The sequence below is a fragment of the Fragaria vesca genome, linkage group LG2, assembly GCF_000184155.1.
Source record: "Fragaria vesca subsp. vesca linkage group LG2, FraVesHawaii_1.0, whole genome shotgun sequence".
Lineage (NCBI taxonomy): Eukaryota > Viridiplantae > Streptophyta > Magnoliopsida > Rosales > Rosaceae > Fragaria > Fragaria vesca.
Genome location: NC_020492.1, coordinates 30,407,964 through 30,430,960, shown reverse-complemented (window position 1 = coordinate 30,430,960; position 22,997 = coordinate 30,407,964). Strand labels below are relative to the sequence as shown.

Here is a 22,997-nt window from a genome sequence, read left to right as displayed (position 1 = left end):
CAAGAAAGTTGCCTCTTGGGTCTGGGGTTGTTCCGAGAAATCATTTCTTTCTCATCCACTCAGGGGGGAACGACCCTTGGTGGGAAGATAGTTCTTTGATTCCAAGCTCAAGTTGAACCAGCTGTGAACGTTCAATTATAGAACCATGTTCAATGATCCAAACCTCTTTGTTTCTTTCTGAGTCTTTTTCTTGCATAACTCATTATATCTATGACTGATAGAAGCTTTAATTTTGGTGCTCATCCTAGTTGGTTCAATTTAATGATTTATACAATGCGAAAAGGGTTAGTGTGAGCTTATCCATGTGGTTATGCACTCTTCGAATAGAAATTCATTTTTTGAAAGATCATGAGCGGTTATTTTTTTTTTTTTTTTTTTTTTGAAATGCCTTACTACTGTGTTGTATACCTCTCGAATACTTTAATTTTGGCCTGCGTTCTGAGAGTCTTGAGGATTCTACAAAGGTCATGACAGTGTGTGGTTCATGCATAGAAAGATCCGATAAAAAATATGTTTAGCCTAATGCACTCTTTCAATCAACCCTTGCATGAAATTCCCATAATTTACCTGATGAAAAGTGAAAGCAATATACTGAGAGGAAATCCCAAAAAAAAACTAAAATTACACCAAAGTCATCCAAATATCAATCAACTAACAAAAATATCAATCATATTTGGTGTTTTTTTAGTTGATTGTGTTTTCAATGATATTTGCAAACTTAAATGCATTCAAAATTTGTTCATGCCTTATTGAAATTATTAGGTAAAAATTTAGGTATCTCTTCCTCGTTGAAATAAATAAATCGGTCCATACCGAAACCAACCCGCACCGCACTGAAAAATGGTGTGACCGAAATAATCGTTCCCACCCGTTTAAAATACAGTTATGGTTTGAAATATTGTAAAACCGAAAAAATTGGTTTGGTTGCGGTTTGAGCTTCAAACCGATTTGAACCGAACCGAGCTGAGCTCACCCCTATTAAAACCAATATTGCTGTTATTGTGTGATAACGACATAAAGACTAATGGAGTTAATGACTTCATGTATGTATACTAGGTTAGGCTTTATATTTGATGTACTAAATTTTTTTGTTTTAAAGTTTGGTGTACTAAAATTCGTAGTGGAACTTAATTCATGTACTATTCATCAATTTTTCTCTAAAATAAACTTTGATGTTTCTGTTGTCGCTCATATTGCTTTTAGGTTTTATTTTGAGAGATCATTTTTTGGTAAGCCTCATATAACTGCTCAAAAGAAGATTGGTGATGTTAGCGTTCTAGTTGCTGAAGCATTAACTTTACGTGAATCTCTTCACATGGTGTTTCTTCAATAAGTTCCACTAGTATCAGTTGAAGGTGACCCCAAGATCCTTATTGACTATTTTGTGGGTAAAGCTTGTGTTTCTTAGAGTAAAATCTCTTGTTGAAGATATTTATTGGTTGGTCATCATGTTTCAATCCTACATATTTTGTCATGTTCTTCAGGAAATTTGCAGACCGGCTTGCTTCTCTTGGTTTTTCGTCTTTCTCTCTGTTAATATGGTTTCACTGTCTTCCCCTCTCAGTGTCCCCAACGTTCCATTGTCTTCCCCTCTCAATGTCGCCATCGTTCCATTTGGATCAGCTGGGAAAGGGAATTGCTAGAGGATTTATGTTGTAGTGTTTTGTTTGTTACTTTGTTAAAAAGAAAATTAATGTATTGGATTCGCTTGATTCAAAAAATATTAATTTTCTCTTTCATGTAGCACTACTTTGTTAAATGAGAGATTCTTAATATTTTTTTATTTTTGAAAGAGAAAATTATTTATATAATAAAATCCAAAAAAGTAGTGCTACATGCACCTAAAAGTTATACCAAAATCCAATACCAAATTATGTGGCATCTTACATGGCATCTACCACGTTATCACATTCAATTGAAAATTTTCAAAATATTTAGTTTTCTTAATTACTAGATTACCCTAAAAATCTAATGATAATAATAATCAGTTTCCTTATCTGATTGAAAGACTTGATAATATTAACCTAGAGCATTAGAAGACGAGTTTCCTTAGAAGACTAATCATCAAAAAGACGTCCAAGAATACTGCTCCGAAAATTGATGAAGATGTCCAGAATGCAGATGTAGAACATCAAGCCAACCTACGTAATTTAAGAGTACACATATTTTAGGATGTTTAGATAGTAATTGTTTCATTTCTTCATAACTAAGGTCACATGTATTTTACCTGATCTCAGAGATGAGCCATGATTTTTCTCTTGGATTTCCACTAGAGAAGTCCCAACAAGATGGAAACTCCAACCGCTTGAACCAGTCTGAGCTTATCAAAATTTTCCTTTCACCTTTCTCTAAATGTTCTCTTGAACAATATCATAAATTGTTCAACCCAAGAGATTGTTTAATCTTTCTTAACCTGAATAGCTAGTCGAAGATTTGGTGCCTTTCTCGCTCCCTCTATAATTCTCTTCCTTTTTTGATAGTTTGTAATTTTGATAGTTATTCTGATAGTTCAAAATCATCGAGGGAGCGAGAAAGGCACCAAATCTTCTTAATATGAACTATGAGAAAGTCCAAATCTTCTTAACCTGAATAGCTAGTCGAAGATCTGGTAACTTTCAAAATTACGAATTATAAGATTGACAGGTGGTGCACATGAAATCTCCACTCTCCTCCCTGCCTAAATTCCAACGATTACAAGGGACAAGAACTTATAAGGTTCAATTGTAACCAAACATATTTTAGAAGTCTCGATACTTATAGCCAACCTTAAGAAGAAAAAACCCCTTTCAACAACATACACCACAATCGCCAGCATACAGGGGTGAAGCCATTATTCGGCCCAAAGGGGTCCGAACCCCCCTTAGAATTTAGAAAGTTTGAAGTTTAGTGTGTAATTTAGTTAATTATCATTAAAAATTGGTTAAATTTTATCTTTAAACCCCCAAGAATTTCTCATAATCAATCAATTTAAATGACAAATCAATTATATTAAGAAATGTATCTATGGATTGATTGGTCTTTATGTCTTGACAATCGAAATAGGTAAGAAAGTTAATAGGAAATTAAATTACTACTAACAAAATTTACCAAAACAAAATTTGTGAAGTAATAAATGAATAAATTACTACTTTCTTCCCTTGTATATTTTTAATTTTTTTACGAGTTAAGAGATGTATATAACAAAATTTTGCTTCATTTGAAGATTTTCTACAAAAGTTTGCTTTATTTGAAGATCTTCATTTGATCATCTTATACAAGAAAAAAATACAAAACTTTGAGTTAGGTAATTTTTCACTAAATTTAACATACGCTCCAATATATATATTTGAACCCCCCCCCCCGAAGACTTCAAATCCTAGTTCCGCCACTGCCAGCATATATGTAGAGGCACCTCCTCATAACATTGACAACAAGAAAACACGGATGTTAAGACCAATAGTCCGCAGAAATGACACCAAAACAATGGCACACCCACATGACCAACTACAACAAACCTACTAAAACCCTACACCCAAAGAGCGTAACATAAAGAATCTGCAGTGTTCGTCGCCCTTCCACTGTCTTGACTCAACGCACCATCTTGCAAGATACGCCACAAAACATAGCAGAGACACTCGATCCAGATTGAAAAACCAAATCGGGCAAGCTTTCACCGCCATGTTCTGTCGCACCACATTGTTGCTTCTATTCACCTCCGAGCCCGTATGGTCGCTCCTCTCTAACGACTTGGCATTATGCCGAAGCAACCCTCGCTATGACATACACGCCACCAACCCTCAGTCTGTCTTCCTTGAAACAACTTGCCTTTCTCCTTCCATCAACACATATCTACAACCTACGCCCATCAAAACGAGCACTGTTAACTCCCGTATGATGACATAATCAATAAAGGCATCGTCAAACGATAAGAAAATCAAATTTCAAAAACCCTAGATCTCCTGGTTTGACAGAGTGAAAAGTGGTATATCAAAAGATTAGATATAGAGTAATTTTATTTACATATAGCTAATTACTAGCTACACACCCTTGTTTTTGGATGTTTTTTAAGTATCATTCTACCATTTGAGAATTCAACTAAACATGAAGAAATTGAATTGTGTTGTAATATAAAAAAAATAAAAAATAAAAATATTAAACTGGATTTGAATTTGATAATTCAGAGATTCATACTCAATTGATAAGACCCAAATATTTCGGAGTTTGTTAATTGACTGATTAATTATTTCCAATTCAATTTATCAATTACTCTCAAATTCAGAAAATCATAGACGGTCTCCTCCATTAATTGTAGCCGACGAAGATATTGACGATGGTTCTACGTTCGAAGTCATATATGGCTGAGCTATCTTAGAGTTTGGGGTGATGATGTCCTTGATTAGATGGATAAATATATGATATATGCCTTCAGGGTGGTGACATGGGATCTCACAATTAAAGAGATCTATGATTAGCTTTCCTGGGTTGGGACTCAATGAAGCAAGAATGCGGGTTCCCAAAACAGCCAACCCTTTTTTTTTCCATTAGAATTGGTTTTGAACATGGAGTTAAATATCGATATTTTTCTTTATATTTCGGCGAAAATATCATTTTTTTGGACCAGTGAAACTATCTCAGCCTCTCATAATTTCTCGTGAGAAATTGTCAAAATTTCGTGATATTTTAGAAATTATGGGATATTCCAGAAATATTCTAGAATTATATTCAAATATTTGTGTTGTTTGTGACAGGTTTCGAACCTGAAACCTTCCAAAAGGAAGACATGTGCCCCTACCAACTCCAATGGACTGGGTTTTGGTTATGTTATGCTACTTTTAGTATTAGAATTACTTTGTTTTTTACAATTTATCTTCCTATTTTCCTTTTCTATTTTATTTGTTTCAATCTTTTTGTTTTAAATTCAATATATCATTTATTGTAGTTAATCAGATTTGTAAAGTATCAAGATTAGAGAATTCTCATCTTATTTAAAATACAAATACATATATGCCAATAAAACAAAATTTCAAAAAGCACATGTAGCCTAATTTATACAACTATATATATATATATATATATATATATACACACACACTGATTCACCTTATATAGTACTAATGTATTATGTAATACACTAATTGCTTATAGAGTAAATAATTGATCAAATAAACATACCATAAAGTTTTACATGTGAGTATGTTTTTATGTAAATTCCAATAGTTTCCATTGAATTTTTGTCTATATCGATACTTTCTGAAATTTCTTTCGAAATTTTCAAATGGTCGATATATCCATAATCACCGATATTTTACTCCATGGTTTTGACTGATGTTAAGTCAATTCCTCTCTCTCGGTGCTATCTATCTTCTTCTTACGGTAATTTTGATCCTCATTTCCTTTCATCTCGATTAATTTAGGTATTATTGATTGCAATCATCAAACTTTTATTTGATTTAGTATCAATTAGAGTTCTAGTAAATGTTTTTTTTCTCAAAAAATCTTACTGAAATTCGTTGTGTTTTTTAATGTAAAATAAGGGGTATAAGAGGAAGTTAGAGGAAAATATTGTACCAAAAAAATTATGATGTGTGTATTAAGCATGTAGACATGTGTGAATAAAATTTCTCTTAGATATATCAAAGGTTTGTTGGTAATTTTGAATGTTAAAGATTAGAGAAACTACATTACAACTATATTGATTTTATAAGACAACACTTATGAATTGTGTTATTTACCTTGTAAGTATGATCTGAACTTGTTTGTACATAACATACAAGGTCCAACAATCACGTTCACCCATTCGCTAGCTAGTTGACCATGGGAGAGTTGCACAACTACCCTCAGATTAAGGCACATTAAAATCCAACAATCAGGGTATAACCTCTCAACTTAGATTTAACCGTTGGATTTAATAAGCCTTAATCTAACGACTATTGTGCAAATCCCCCATGGTCATCTAATGACTGGGTAAACGGGACTGCAAGCTCCAGTAGTACCTTGTAAATAGCAAATTTTAAGAAAAATCACCCTAATGGTTTAATTTTCCCGATCTAAATGTTCAGTTTATATGTTTAATTTTCCAATGTTATTTTATAGCTTCGTGCTAAGTAGTTATAAATTGATGAAGGAAAGCCTTTAATTTTCTATAAAGATAAACAACGACTATTGAGGGTTGGTGTCAATTATTTCAAATACAATACCGTAGTAGGTCGGACACCAACGTTAGTAATGTGTGTATTAAGTGTTTATTAGGTTTCATTGAGGGTAAAGAAAACTTTGTTATTTTATCATGTCAAGGACTATGCCGGTGAGTCATGGCATGTTGGTTAACTAATTTAACTAACATTATAGAGATTATGTATATATAAATCACATATAAATATGTAATGATGGGGTGAATTAAGATATTCTAATAATTTTCGTTTTGTAAAAAAGAGTCAAGGACCATCACATACAGAATTGACAGAAGCTCTTGATTAGATTTTCATTGATGATTAATAAGTCTCGTCTATGAGATTACATGTAATTAATAACATTACAAATTGGGTAAATTATCAGGAAATCAAGGCTTGATACAACAATTTAAATAGGTCAGAATTGTCCTTTTCCTCTGCATGAAAAGAGAGACAAAAAATAATTAAATGGATTCCAGGACTTTTTCCTCTGCATGAAAAGAGAGACAAGAAAAAGAAAAAAGAATTAAATGGAGTTGATATATGGTAACAATAAATGGATGATATGTAAGAAAAAATTGATTGGATATGTGTGTGTATGGAAAGAACTAGTGGTGTTACCGTGACAGAGTCATCAGAATGATGATGATGACGATCATGATGGCCTTGAGTAGCCATTAATTCATGTTCATTTCCAAGACTATTGCGCTTGAATTCCGTCAAGTCTGTCTTATTCTGCTTCCGATTAGCACGAGCATTATTAAACACCATAGTATAGCTCGTAGGCTCTACTGTGGCGCTTTGTTCCCATCCTCCAAACTGAGGAACTGACTTCCGACCATTTGCATTTCCCTGTTTATATAAACATAACCCCTTTTATCCTTAGATATTATTCATTGGCAAAAGAAAAATACATACATAATGTAGTATAATATATGTTGTTTGGGAGATTCAATAAAGATATCTGGCACATAAGCTATGGGTTTAATTTAAAGTGAAGATTGATAGACATTATCGATTTAATTTTAAAGGTAATTTATATACCAAAATGCCAAAAAAGAATGAAAAAATTCACAACATAAGCAAATCAGAGTATTAACATGTTCTCTTAGAAAACTTAGAATAGGGTAACCCTGATAATGCTGGTATAGCCTTACAAATCTGATTGATTGTGGATTCGATTCCATACATTGTGAAAATAGATGGTGTGTTTTTAAATGTACCTAGCATATTTCTAAATACGCTCATATTTTAATTATTTTCCAACTTTCCTCTTGATTTTGATTATACAAACCCAGCAAGCACAGACAAAAAATACCCAGCTACTAGCAACCAGATTAAGCTAGACGTTGCACTATCGTTTGAGTATAGACTGGGTAGAAAATATGAATTCTTTATTTCAAAAGAACTTTCATCCATTGGTGCAAGCCTCAGGATGTTTAGATTGGGCTATGTCTCAGTTTTTTCATTGCTACAAATTCATCTGATTATATATGTTCGTCTTAATGGAAATGTTTGAATATATTTTTTACAAAACATAAAACATTGAGCTCTTATCTATCTACTCATTCCTTGATTATGCTTGCGATTGATGAGGAGGTATCACACAAACACAAACACAAACATAAACACAAAATGATTAGCGGAATGACCATATATATATAAGAGAAGATAATCATCGTCTATAAAACATGCAAAATGAGATCTTATAATATGACCAGTGTTCTTTTTCCTTGATCTCAAATTTTAACTGTGATGATGGAGATAACATTTAGGTTATATCGAGCATATATTTGCAGTTTGTTTGGATTGAACATGGTTGCTGGGTGTATTAAAACAGAGGATAATATTGAAAAGTTTGTTCAAATAATTTTGATGTTGGGTGTATATATCTAGAAGTTTGTTAGGTACATTTAGCAACACTGAAAGAAAAAACAATCAAAACAATGCGAGCATGAACATTTGTAAAGAGCAAAATGTAATACCTCTTCAATATCTTGAACATCAAAGAGGTAATCAAAGTAATGAATGCAAAAGAACATCAATGGAATAATATAAGATAATCAACATATGAAAGCTCATACGCTTATTACCTCCTCCGGACGTCCCATGTAATCCTGGAAGGAGAGTTTAGAGTACTACCATAAACAAACAATTGCTATTTACATAAAATTTGAAATTATATACTCATCTCTAATTCAAAAAACTTCAAACTTATTTCCCTACATGGCAATGCATTATTGGATTATGGTAAGGACAACCTGTTTCTCTTGTCATTTACCACCCTTTTTAATGTGTCTATAACTGAATTAACCTATTTTTAGGTAAAAGCTCGTGGTAAAATAGTATGGCGAGAGAAAGAGAAAGATATTATTGGCCACACAAAATATGTCACCCAAGACAGTGTGGTGTTTTCAAAATAAATCTATAAATAAAACAAAAGCGGCTAGATCAAAATACCATAAAATATTAGACGGTTATGTTTTCATTACCATAAAATTTTTTGTAAACTTTGTAAGGTTTTTCTTTTTCATCGAGATCACACGGTTTCCTCAAAAGCTTTTTAGGCCTAGAGACTAATTTGTGCTAAGAGATCATGTCAAAACGATTCCTCCTCTCTAGCCACCAAAAATAAATTGAGATTTAACTTCAATTAGGATCAGCGGGTTTCTAACTTGAGTATGAAGGTTCCACACCTACACTCTTACCAACTCGGCCACCTATAGTGGTTAACTTCATATGCTTCTTGTGTCTTCATAAATGATTAACTTTCGGGTGAACAAGATCTTTACTTATAAGATATATGTGGGTTTATGTATCTACTATCTAGCCAATAAATTAAAATATGAGTGCGGCTATTGCGACTTCTATATTTGCTCACTTGACTTTACTCTATTGTGAGTAATTGCGACTTCTATATTTCTTTTTTACACAATGACTATTAAGGACAATATTACACAAAATAGAAATAATATATTTATTCTCTTTAGAGTTTCCAATATAATCATTGATTGTATTCTTTTATTATTTTCCATGTATATTTTCATTTTCTAATCTTACTTCATAGTATTAAAACATTTATATATTTATTAAAAGGTAAAACTATGATCAATCGTGTGACATAAACATTCTATTATCATACTTGTTGAAAGAAAATACAAGTGAATGAATGTATATGCAGAAAAAATTAAAAAAAATAATTGATCATGAAAAATCAAATAACTATTGAAATAATCTATTATGAGGTACATAAAATAGAGGGGGAAAAAAACATGCATAGAGAAAAAATGGTTATCCTTGATCGTTTTTTAGCACAAGTAAAATAGAAAAAGAAAAGTAATTTATGTCAAGACATTTTCTTGTTGGTAAAAATAAGTTTTTGAACTCAGTACCTTGTGTTATTTGATTTCAAGTAATTTCTGTTCTTAAATTAAGGAATGAAATTGTGATTAAAATACGTAGAGTGTAATATAATTATAATGAGTAAATTGGGATTGAGATGTAAAGGACGCGTGGTTGAGCGTGCCTAATATACCCTCAATTGAGTATAAGCCTAGCACTACTCAATTAACAAATTTAGTATCCAAGTTCATGCTTTATGAATTTTTTTTATTGGGTGCAAATTGCTCATCAGTTCATAAGGAGTATTATAGATTATGCTTCTCATTGTAGAATTTTACCAATACCTTTTGTGTCTCTCACTCTACTGATAGATCTAACTTTAAAATGCTTTTGTTAAGTTTAAGGGACAAAATCCAAAACTTGGTTGGTATATAAGTTTAGGAGCATTTGAAGATATTTTTACCCTGCATAATGGGTGTTGTAAATATATGATAGGGATGGCAATAATCCCCAGCGGGTAGGGTACCCACGGGTATTCGACCCTAACGGGGAAGATATACGGGTATAAACGGGTAACGGGGATGGGGATCCTTAGTATTCGGATTCTTAAATCGGGTACGGGGCGGGTATGGTATTTTGATATTCGTTCCCATCCCCACCCATTAAGGATGAAAATATTATTATATATAATTATATAATTTATTATTATATATATTTATATATAATTTATAAATAAATATTTATGTAAAAAAATTTGTAATTCTCTTAATAAACATTTAATGGACCTTCCTTTTTATTATATATTTTTATTCTCTTAATGAAATTTACCGGTATTGTTATGTTTTAACCAAGACTTGTATTTATTTTTATTGGATTGAAGTATGAAACTTATTTATTTTGGTATTTGATTTTAATTTCATACTTTTATATAATTGTATTTCGTATTTAAAAAAAAAATTTAATTTAGTACATAATTGTTAACGGGTACGGGTACGGGTATGGAAACGTAATCCCCAAAGGGTATGGGTATGGGGAATCTCCATTATCTAATTACGGGTACGGGGACGGGTACGGGGATGAAAAATGTAAAAAGGTATGGGTACGGTATTTTGATCCCCGTACCCTACCCTACCCATTGCCATCCCTAATATATGATAAATGATCATGACTTGGCATGGTGACTACGAGGTTAGGCAAACAAATATTTTTTTCTTAAAGTAACACCATGTTTTTTCTTCAATAGTAATGTGTGGTTTTGGTACAGAGCAACTTACTTAGCCAAGCATTGGTCCAACATGAACATAATGTAAGGTATAATTGGGAATGTAATAGATTAGAGAATAAACAGATTGAAGATGTAAAATCAAATCATCTTGTTGAAAAGTGAATATAAATACCCGGAGCAACAAACATGATGAATGGGATGAAAAACTACTATATCTAAGTCCAAAGCATACGTTTGTGACAAGTGTATAGGGTGAGTTCTGGAATGCTCCGGAGCGTCTGTGCTCCGCGTTTGTTTGCCTTACGTGTCGATCCTCCATTGGCGCGAGTATTTCGTCCGTGTTAGTCTCCCGTTAGTCTCCTTGAGCGCGTGAGTTGCATAACTCGGTAAGTATTTCATCCGCAATCAGAGAGGGCAGACGAGTTGGATGTGGGTAAATTGGTCACTGAATTCTTGAGTGAAATGGGAATATCAATGAATGAGATCGATCTATCTCCCTCTCCTTGATCTGATCGGCTTGCTTAAGAGCGGCCGTTTTGATCTCGTCGGCTTTCTTGGAGGGCTCGGCGGCGAACTGGTGATGGTCTGATTTTTTGGCTGCTTCTTCGGCGAAGCTATTGGGTCGTTTCCACAGATCTTCCATTGTTTGTCTCTTCAGTTGCAGGACTGAGAGAGAGAAAGATAATGTGTTGGTGGGTTTGGAACCCAGGTATGGAGGAGATCCCTTTCTTTCTTTTTAATATCATTGTTGAGGTTTACGATAAAATGCAAGACACCGGACAAATTCTGGGAATTTGCATCCGTTGGTTATAATCGTAGTCTCATGTTTCTACAGATATTGGACATAGTTCCGGATAAGTTCAGAGTTGTGGCCCTAGCAGCTGGCTCAAATGTTACTCTTCTTGTGGATCAGGCAATCCATCAGATGGATAGCATTTCTTAGACTTCGAAATTTTGTTTATTCCAGAATACAAATCAGTTTTGGAATTTGAGTGGTAAAACTTTACCCGACTCAATAATCATCCATCATAACTGCTAGTAAAGTAGTTGTCTGTAGTTTGGAATGTTTATATCTTACATATATTTTCATGGTGATGATATCCTATTTTGTATTGCACAGGTGAAGAGGTTCAAACCCAAACTAGTTGCTGTTAGAAATGAATCATTAGTTGATGAGCTTCAAGAGGCTCTATCTGGTTTAGAAGACAAGCCTGAGATCATTCCTGGGGAGCAAGGAGTCATTGAGGTGGCCTCAGCATCTGGTTTCCACTGCTAATGAATTTCATTCTTATCCTCTACAAGAAATTGCTAATGGTTTTCTTTCTCAGGTTGCTCGGCACCCAGATGCAGTCACAGTAGTTACAGGAATAGTTGGTTGTGCAGGACTGAGGGTAATTCTTTGTTATTTATTTTTCCTGAGAAAACAGTGTTGACTTTTACACTAGCAGGCTGAAAATATTCCAGTTGTCTTCCTAATCATAGCCTATAGTGGCTGCAATAGAAGCTGGGAAAGACATCGCTTTAGCCAATAAGGAGACTCTGATTGCTGGAGGCCCATTTGTTCTTCCTCTTGCGCACAAGCATAATGTGAAAATTCTTCCTGCTGATTCAGAACATTCTGCAATTTTTCAGGTATAAAAATGTATCCATATTGATAGCCGACTCTATCTAATAAGTTATGCTGTGATGTTGATGTATCTATTAAAAATGCTAAATTCTTGTCAGTACTAGTCAAAGCATGGTTAAATTACTTGATACACCTTATTTTAGTCCTTGCCTAATCATTCCTTTATTCATGCATTCGATATGGAAATTGTTTCAAAGTAGCAGAATTCATCATTTCTCCAGTTTGTAGGGCATATGTTGAGAACATCGTTGTTTCCTAATGTGTGCAGTTCGACTTCAATTCTTAAAATTAGAGAACTTGTGTAGGTTACTTGTTTTCTTTCTCTGTAAACACTTTTAGGGAGAAAAAAAGCAGTTTGAATAGTTGATATCAGATTATCAAAATTAACTCTGTTTGTACATAAGATATATGTAGTAGCTTATGCATTTAGATTATAGTTGTAACATCTTACTTAATAATTGAGGACTCTCACCAATAGTATTATGAATGAAACCTGATTTCCCTCAGTTTAATTCTTTAATTAGAAAATTTGGGATTGTTGCGTTTCTCTGTTTGGGGATATATAATCAGGATCTTGACAATCTCTCATTGTTACACACAGGGATTGGCCTGTTGAAAAACTCAAAGAAGTTAAAGTTGCGATGCTATGAAACATCCTAACTGGAGTATGGGAAAGAAGATAACTGTTGATTCAGCTACTCTTTTTAATAAGGTTGTCTATCATCTTTTATTTCTGTTTCATATGGCACCACCAAGAAAAAAGTAAAACAACACTTTGCAATTGCTTATCATCCAAATCTACATTATAAAATAAGCCTTCCATCTGAGGATATTGACTATCAGAATGTTATCTAGTGCAAAGTGCATTAGATAACAAAATATTACTTCGCTGCTCATATATTTTGGACCGAGGGTGCTGAAGTTCCTAATTTAACCATGCAAAAGCTACTTTTAATGAGTTCTAGGAAGCTTTCCTTCTCTTGTAAAGTAGTGATACCCTTCATTACATTCGGTTCTAAGGATTGAGTTTTTTCTCTCTTCTTTTTAGTCTAACAAGAGCTACCGCAATTGGAAGGAAGTTGAGAATCCATAATGCCTTCTTTTAATCTCTGCATTACCATTCAATTCTTGCATTGAACTTTTGGATAGACTCATACAACTATAGAAGATGTTTGAGCATGTATATCTAGCATATGTCTTTTCTTTTTGCCTCTGTTTCTTCTTCTTCTTGATTCCCATCTCATTACATTGCTATATCTACTGAGTTTTTCCCATCATATTAGTTTCACTAGAACAAGATACTATCTTGCTTGAGTTTTTCAACATAGAGAGGCATGGGAATGTACCAAATCTTAGCAGTAGCTAGAGTTAAGTTTATGGTTATTGCTCTTTTACCTAGGTCTATGGTTATATGTCTGTATTCTTGAATAGGAAAATTTTGGATATAATTAACTTGCATATGCTAGTGAGTAGCTATATTTATTTTTATTTTTATTTTTATTGTGTTGACTTGATTACTTATTTATCAAGTTGTGGATGTTGCATTAGGTTGTTATGGTAAATATTTGGATGAAAGTTTGTACTGTCCATTTGATTTTAGCAATACTGCATCTAAAATGAGTATAATGTTGAGATCTGATTTGAATGATTTGTCTGTAGGGTAAGGAGGAGATGCGTTGAAGATTATCCCCTGTATAAATGAATTGTATCATTCCTTGTTGCTGGTGGACAATATTTATAATGGAAACGTCATTTGTACCTGTAAAATAGGACTAGATAAAGTTGGCTGTCAAGTAATTTATGAATTATTATGGAAGTTGGACAAAAATGTGTAGTTTTCAAATCTCTTATTATTGGATAATGGTTTGCTAAAATAGAAAAAATATAGTATTATTCAATAGCCCAGTACATCACCAAACATGGGATGAGAGCATTGTAATTATTCTGTTCTTTAGTCATAGTACCAAACGTGTATGTATTAGTGTAGCATAAGCCAAGCGTGAAGAGTCCATTATCGTTTCATAGTGCTAGTTTACTGTAATTGCATGTTGTCCCTTTGTAATATCAGCGAGTGCAATCTCGCTATGATGAAACTAATAAGTTCCATACAAGGGCTCATTTATACAGTACCTCTATGCAAGGAAGTAATCTGTACATGGTTTCTATACAAGGAAATGATATATATTTTCTAAATAAATGTATGTTTATAACCAACTATAACGAGAATATGAAAGTTGGGAAAATCGTTCATGTGATGTGATCTAGTGATACAAGTATCTCATTATAAATGAGAGGTCATGAGTTCGACTTACGGTATTATAACATATTAATCGTGTATTTGAAAAGAAAAAAAATATAGTGAATTTCAGCTAATGTTACTTCATACGGCTAATAAACTTCACAAAATGAAAATTCAACCGTTTGATGTGATAATTATATTTAGATACGGCTGTGAGAAAAAATTCAATTATTTTCGATGACATTTTTAGATCTCGATCGATGCGGTCAACACTAAATCAACATCACTTATCAACAACGTTAATCCATTTTCACTATTCCCTTTGATACTAGAATTTGTTGTATTAAACACCATAGGTTGATTATCTACTTTAGATTGTTAATGGGTTGTGGGGTTTTTACAGATTGATTATGACTTTGATGTCTGGGTTGCTTGATATTCATCTATGAATTGATCAATTTCTGTGGTGATTATTTATTCATCTTCGATCGGGGCCCTAACGTTGCCGAATTAAAGTGATTTTTCAACCAAAGCCGTATTTCACTATTTTGATCACATCTTATTTCACGAGAATTTTGAAAATTTTGCTTCCTTTGTGTAGTTGGTTTACAAAGTTGTACACTTGTATATAACATATTAAATAAGTTATACTACATTAGTAGACACGTTATGATTCCGATGACTAAAAATCACAAAATGAAAATTTCACCGTCTGATATGATCATTATAGTAAAACATGTCTATGATATAAAATTTAACTCGATTCGACAACGTTCGGGGCTCGATCGAAGCGGTCAACCCTAATCTATCGTCACTTATCACACGGAAACGCTCTTACCTACCTCTTTGTGACCTATTTTGGTCGATTATTCCACACGTTAAACTCTCACATATATAAGACGTAACCACACATGTAAAAATTTGGAGACGTTTACCTCCCGAATATAGGGCTCCCATAGGGAAGCATAAACTTAAAAATGTTGACCGCTTATATCGGGACCCATACTTTACCCGAAATACGTAATTTTCCAACCATTGCCGTATTTGACCATTCCGATCACATCTTATTTCACGAGATTTTTAAAAATTTTGCTTCCTTTGTGTAGTTGGTTCACAAAGTTGAACACTTCAATATAACGTACTAAACAAGTTATACCACATCAGTAGACACGTTGTGATTTTGATTACTAAAATTCATAAAATGAAAATTCTACCGTCTGATATGATCATTATAGTAATACATGTCTATGGTATAAAACTCAACTTGATTCGCCAAAGTTTGGGGCTCGATCGAAGCGGTCAACCATAATCTATCGTCACTTATCACACGGAAACGCTATTACTTACCTCTCAATGACCTAATTTGGTCGATTCTTCCACACATTAAACTCTCACATAGATGAGACGTAACCACACATGTAAAAATTTGGAGACGTTTACCTCTCGAAGATAGGGCTCCCACAAGGAAGCATAAACTTAAAAATGTTGACCGCTTATATCGGGACCTGGACTTTACCCGAAACACGTGATTTTTCAACCATTGCCGTATTTGACCATTCCGATCGCATCTTATTTCACAAGATTTTTGAAAATTTTGCTTTATTTGTGTAGTTGGTGCATAAAGTTGTACACTTGCATATAACCTATTAAATAAGTCATACTACATTAGTACACACGTTGTGATTCCGATGACTAAAATTCACAAAATGAAAATTCCACCATCTGATATGATCATTATAGTAATACATGTCTATGGTATAAAACTCAACTCGATTCGGCAATGTTCGGGGCTCGATCGAAGCGGTCAACCCTAATATATTGTCACTTATCACACGGAAACGCTATTACCTACCTCTCAATGACCTAATCTGGTCGATTCTTCCACACGTTAAACTCTCATATAGATGAGACGTAACCACACATGTAAAAATTTGGAGATGTTTACCTCCCGAAGATAGGGCTCCTATAGGGAAGCATAAACTTAAAAATGTTGACCGCTTATATCGGGACCTAGAATTTACCCGAAATACGTGATTTTTCAACCATTGCCGTATTTGACCATTCTGATCACATCCTATTTCATGTGATTTTTGAAAAATTTTCTTCCACTGTATAATTGGTTTATAAAGTTGTACACTTATATATAACCTACCAAACAAGTTATATCACATTAGTAGGCACGTTGTGATTCCGATGACTAAAAGAAAAAATTTTAAGAAAATACTTGTGAAATAGGATGTGTTATAGTGAAATGTGACTATGGTAGAAAAATTCAGTTGGATTATGTATAATGAAATATGATGTAATCTGTATAGTAAAATACATCTATCGTTGAAAATTTAACTACAATGTCGAAAATACTGTTGGAGTTGATTCAACATTTCAACATTTCAAACTCCCGCCTTCTTCTGCTTAGAAATTTTAAAGTTTCCTTGTTTGAATTTCAATTCCCACCTAAATTTCCAATTTGCCTCCAATTTCATTTCACATTTGTATTCCTACAGTCCTCCCAATGGTCTATTCGCTTCAGCACTGCGCACCTTTTCATTTTCCCAAACCAACTATCTCTCAAACCCCTCGCCGCCTTACAATTTATCTTCATTGTCCACCACGGCTTCTCATCCTCCTCCATCATTACCGTCACGGACTCACCGCCAGCCCGTGAAGGTGAGTGAACCTCTCATCTAATTTACCCGAAATACATAGATCGTTTTCTTGTATTTAACTGCTCAAAGTTGAATTCTTTGCTTTTTTTTATCCAATTTGATGTTTTCAATTGTGTTTTGTACATGATTGCTTTCTGTTTCAGTGCTTCTTGGATCTACCTTGATGTGGGTTTGGAGGCAAAGGACATCGGTTGATTCTTTTTGACACCAATCTCAACTAATTTTGACCAGCACAGAAGGTGTTTGACATAATGCCTGAGAGAGGAAGAAACCAACATACAACACCAAGTGAGTTCTTTTCTCTCATTTCCAAATGGGTGCCGAAACTAAAATGTCGAGGTAGAGATCGAGAATAAGGACGAGAAATTTTGATGGTATGTTCCTCTAAATCTTGCAGGTGTAGTTGGGACTGGGGAGAGGCGTAGATGAGATATTCTGGAATTTCAGTAATTTGTGAACAAGTAATTCCATCAACTGGGTGATATTATTGGGATTGATGTTCTTTTGTTGGCTGTGGCAAGAAAATTATATGATTGTATTCTTCAATAGATCAAACCTTGTAATATATAAGAGATACAAAAAAAAAGAAAAAAAAAAGAACAGACCATGTTTGTTTTTCTGTATTAAATTTTTTTTTCTTATCACGAATGCTTTCGTATTGTATTGTTTGTTCTTTGCTCATGGAGTACTTTTAAAATATGGAAGTAACAATACTTGAAACCAAAGTTATATATACAAACTAATGAAAGCTTCATTGTGTATGATCTTGTAACTTGGATCCCAGACTTGTAGTTCTTTTCCCAGATCTTCTTGAAGATGCAGATATAAATGCATTGGTCTTGTGCATTGTCTGGTTGAATGACAAGAATGCATTGGCTGTATTCAATGATCTTGCTCGAGCCGCAACTGCAATGAGGAGGCTCTATCATGAGGATATGGCATGTTGCTCTGTATGTGGCTTCATCTGGTTCTAATGCTTGGGGTGGAGTGGGAATAGCCAAAGAAGGAGCCCATATATACATCACTGAAGGGTAATGCATGGAAGAAGGCTATAATTCGGAAGAGTTCTCTGGTGGTTTTGTAGATGTACATGCATCTGTGTGCAAAAAACATATGTCATGAATACATATGGCATGTACATGTAGTCAATTCATACATATGATGTAAAACTGAACTTGAATCTATTATTTATAGACATCTTAACAGTTCAGGTTTCATCTTTATATGCTTACTTACATTCAAAATCTAATATGAATCAACTATAAGCGGATTAATTACCATGCCAAAACACATAATTCTAATTTACATTTACTGTATGAACATTTACTGTAGGCTATATCAGATCAAGTCATGATATCAGTTTGTTATATTGAATCTAGTCTACTGCATTTGGGATTGCACATAGTCTATCAATCCTAAATCTGTAGCATGCATGAACTTTTACAAGAACACACAAACTATATAAATCACAGAAAATATATAGCAGACATTCTAAAAGTATATTTCATCATCACTTTGGTATTTCTAAAGCATAGTAAGTTAGGATTCGTAAATGACCGCAGTCCTAAAACACAGTAAGTGTAAATATGCAGTAACTTAATGAATATATATATATCAGATATAATGATACTTGTAAATATTTCTCATGTACTTAATTGAATCAACATGGATCATTGGTATCAGAGCAAGTCTATTTTCATATGAACTACATGTTATGTGTTTCTTCAGAATCCTAGGATCTTACAAATAATCCGCATACAAAATTTTATTCTTACAGGGTTTGGACTATTACTAAATGAATCCAAGTGTAGAGTTAATTTTTCAATCAAAGGAAACTGCGTACTAGACCACTCTTCAAATCAAGGAGATAAAAACAGAGAAGTTACAGAAGGGTAGATTACCCCAGATGTATTCAGCGGTTCCTCCCAAGCTTTGAACATAGACTTGACGCTGCCCAGAACTGCCTCATTTAGGGCAGAAACCTACAAACAATAAAGAGAATCACAAGACTATGAAAAACTTATAAGCTTGAGGATAAGATATACAACCTGCTAAGTCAATAAAGTTTAACTTGCTGATTTGAGGGGAATCTGAATTTTATCTTTGAGATGATACATAGACTATCAATCCCTTGTGGCACCTACGAGAAAGTTCAACTGGTCCTTTTGGAGCTGGTTTATGAGAAGCATACCCACTAGCAAACAGCTTGCTGAATTCTGACATGGAATTCACAGGCACCTGGACAAAGATGAGATGATAGGTGAGCAATAATGTACATCAATACATATCCACTCAACTACCATTTAGTGATAACACCAAATAACTTGCCTGAGAAAGTCCTTTAAGCCTAATGTTTCCTTCAGTGTCTCCCAGTACCAAAACTTCTGGGCGTGATGGAGCCAATATATCATAAATATGGTCCTAATACACCTCATACGAGGATATAGTAATCGAACATCCGTTTTTCTCAGTCATTGAGATAATTTCATCGATTGCCAGTGTCGCCGAACCTGGTTTCTCACTCGACCCCTTCAAAAGCAATTGGTTCCACAGTTTACTTCACCATCACAAAAGCTATTTCCTACGGAAAATAGAGTCAAAACTGAACCTTGGGAGAATACCTGATTAAGCTAGTCTTTCCACTACCTCTAGCTCCCAAAGCAATGACAGTGGCATTACAACCCTCGAGAATTCCTGGAATCAAAGGCTGTACTTCTCGCGAAAAAATTCGGCCATTATCCTCATTTTGTTCATAGCAATAGTCCAATTCATATGCCTCTTTACGGCTGCAAGACAAAACACCAATCTTATCCTCCAAAATCCAATAACCTATCACTAAATTATACATAAAGAAAGTAAATTTTGAGTTTAAATTATACATAATCCCACATATACTGTTCAAAAATCACTACTTCTTGTTCAAATAGGCAAACTTCAATTGAATTTGGTCCTCCATAACCAAAAAAAACACATGATCCTATCAAAAATCCAACACTTCTAGTCCAATTATTCTTTAATCCTACACATAATCTGATGCTAATTTACCAAAACTAAAGATCCTGAGCTCAAATCAAGAACAAAATCCAACACTAGAACCCGACCCGACCCGACCCGAGAATCGAAACGGTACCTTGCTGATTGGTCCCTGAAGGAGAGAGTGACGCTCTCCGAAGGGCTTGTTCACCGAGATCCACTAGACCTCACCGGAAACCTCGGCATCCGGATCAGCGGCGTTGCCGATCTTCGCGAAGAGCCGGACCTTTCGAGATGTGCTGGAGCGGCGTTTAGGGGTTTTGGTGAGGTCGGGGGTGCCGGAAGCCATAGGTTTGGGAGAAATTAGGGTTTCAAATTCGAGATCTGAAAGCTTCGAAATTGAGAGAGATGAGAGCAAAGGCCAGTTGGGATTTGAAATTGGGGGAAATTGAAATCTAGAGAGAACTAAAGCGGGGAGTGGGCGGAAGCAAAGACGAATCGGAGTTTGAAGAAGGGGAAGGAGAAGTAGTCCTCGGCCTGCAACAGATAGTCTCACTCACGCACGACGCGCCTCGCTAGGGCGTGTTTGCAATCAACAGTTAAAACGAGCTAATTACCTTTTTACTTCTGTTAGAAAACATATGCGGAGCACGGCCACTCCGGAGCATTCCAGACGTCTCCAGTGTATAGAGCTAAAGTAAAGTAGGGACTTCTATACTGACATGTTATCCAAGGTGAGGCGCTCATGTCAGAGGAGGTGAAAGACCCAGGTCATTAAATTCAGGTTTTTCCAACCGTAATTGATATTGACAATATGTTGTCGACGACGAACGACATTCTTGTCATGATGATGTCCTATGCGAACATTGGAGGGTGTCGTAGGAGACAGACATGGCTTTCGGTTGTGGGATATTTAGATCGAATGTGGTTGAAGTTCGAGACCGCAGGCAGCGCAAATGTTTTGTGGTTAGAAATGGGGTAGTCAGGCTAAGTATTCAACTCACTCTCTGCTAAGATTCTCCTCTCTAATGAGATTCCTTAGACTTGCGAGATGAACGCACGCGCCAAAGGGAATACATGAGGGCTACGGTCGTTCCCTCTTCCACGTCCAAGTTAACTTCATTGCAGAGAGCCGATGAGAAAAAAAGAAGAATGGAGTCAGTTACCCGTCGAGGAAGTGCTGAGCTCTATTTATAGGCGCCCGCCTTAGGCATAGCAAGGTGCCAGCTGGTGACAGTTGTGCGTCCACGTGTACACAAAAGGCTAGATAGAGCATTGATATCGGTTCCACCAACATTTTCAGTTAGAATTTTCATGATCTCTCCAAATTTGACAATAATTGTGAACTATTTATCCATACACAAAATTATCATTTTTTCATTCTCTGGACCGTCTACATGTTCCAATAATTTCACTTGAAGCCACAAATGTAGATATGAGTTTCATGTTTAGATAATCATTTTTTGTTTTCTTAGTTGTGTAGAGTAATAGAGTTTTGGCAAGTCTCCTTCAATTTACCTTGTATGTCTTCTACCTGTTGTAAATCAAGTTCAGAATTTCTAATCAACAGATGAAACAGATAAGAATTGAAAGAAATTAAAATAGAAGAAGAGGCAAGGAAATCTTTCAACTGTCACATCCCGACCCTTATATTTTTTACCTTATTTACTAGCCTGATTATAATAAGAATTTTACCGTCTCGATCATTGAGTAAATAGTTTAATTGGTCCCTAGAGGGGTTTCGGGGACGATTATGTGCGGAGGATTATTCGTATGAGGAAAATACGACGACGGTAAAAATGGTAAATTTTAGCTAGTAAAAGGTAATTTTTATTCGGGTATTATTTTTCGGGGTGTTTAATTTTAGAATTTGGATAGTTTATAAGTGATGGACCGGTTTGGGGTGTGAGGCCCAAACCCATTCTTTCTCCTCCCGATTTTCTCTCCTCACCCGCTCCCGCACCCGAGCCCTCCCGCTGTCCCGTTTTCCGACCGCCAGACCGCCGCACCGGTCCCAATCGATCGGTCTTCAACCCAGCAACCTTCTTGGACCGGTGACAGCTCCCCTAGCGCCGCCGTGAGGGAGATATCGGGCCCGAGAGGTCCGACTGTGTTAGGGATCAGGTCGCCGGAACTTCCTCCTCCGGCCACCAATCCGGGCAAGCTTGGTACGGTTTTGTAGCCCTCTAACCCAGCAGCCTTGCCCTAAAAAGACTCACTCCCTCTTGAGCTAGGTAAGGAGAAATTTGAGGTGGAAGTTTTATGGTGTTTTTGATGTTTTTAGTCGATTGCCCTAGTTAGGCTTGGAATTGGTGTTTGTGCTAGTTATGAAAGTTGTAGAGCATGATGAGAGGAAGATGCTGTTAAAATTTCATAGGAATTGGAGGTCGCCGGAACTGGTCTCCGGCCGCCGCTGCCGGCGGCGCCGCCGCCGCCGGTTGGCAAATTTTAATGTTGTTAAATTTGGAATATTAAGGGGAGTTTATTGAAGTGAGTTATGGAATTTTTGGATGAGTTTTGGATAGGTTTATGAATTTCCGAAGTTAGTATTTTTGGCGGTTAATTAATGTAGAATCCGGCCGTAGGATTTAAGTCGTATTTTGGAGAGGTTGTATTTACGACTGTTGAGTATGATATTTAAGTTCGGATTGTTCCAATTTAAGATTATCGAAGTTAGGCAATGATGAGCGTATTTATGGCTCTCGGGTAATTTTGCCTATTTTGATTAAATATTGGAATTTCGGCTGGGAACTTAATATTATATTTGGAACAGGTC

At 35.1% G+C, this 22,997-nt stretch overlaps 1 protein-coding gene and 1 non-coding gene across 5 annotated transcripts; one reads left to right on the top strand and one right to left on the bottom strand.

Annotated features, from left to right (window-relative positions):
• Positions 1-11,093: 11,093 nt before the first annotated feature.
• LOC101302423 (1-deoxy-D-xylulose 5-phosphate reductoisomerase, chloroplastic-like) lies at positions 11,094-14,140 on the top strand. Of its 4 annotated transcripts, none has more exons than XR_184095.1 (6): positions 11,094-11,425; positions 11,552-11,629; positions 11,837-11,962; positions 12,045-12,107; positions 12,199-12,348; positions 12,945-12,958. XR_184095.1 is itself a non-coding variant. In XM_004291680.1 (6 exons), exons 2-6 carry the CDS (start codon positions 11,540-11,542, stop codon positions 14,021-14,023), a joined length of 450 nt encoding a protein of 149 aa, XP_004291728.1. In that variant the 5' UTR covers positions 11,178-11,425; positions 11,536-11,539; the 3' UTR covers positions 14,024-14,140. The 4 variants fall into 4 exon arrangements, 1 of the variants encoding a protein (XP_004291728.1); XM_004291680.1 differs by lacking the exon at positions 12,945-12,958 and adding an exon at positions 14,003-14,140 and having other exon boundaries at positions 11,178-11,425; positions 11,536-11,629; XR_184097.1 differs by lacking the exon at positions 12,199-12,348 and having other exon boundaries at positions 12,945-13,013.
• A 3,733-nt stretch (positions 14,141-17,873) lies between these two features.
• LOC101302232 lies at positions 17,874-21,361 on the bottom strand. Its single transcript, XR_184094.1, has 5 exons — positions 20,379-21,361; positions 19,870-20,034; positions 19,577-19,777; positions 19,150-19,486; positions 17,874-18,344 (listed from the first exon to the last, which is right to left on the bottom strand). It is a non-coding gene; the product is annotated as an uncharacterized LOC101302232 (transcript).
• Between the last annotated feature and the right edge of the window lie 1,636 nt (positions 21,362-22,997).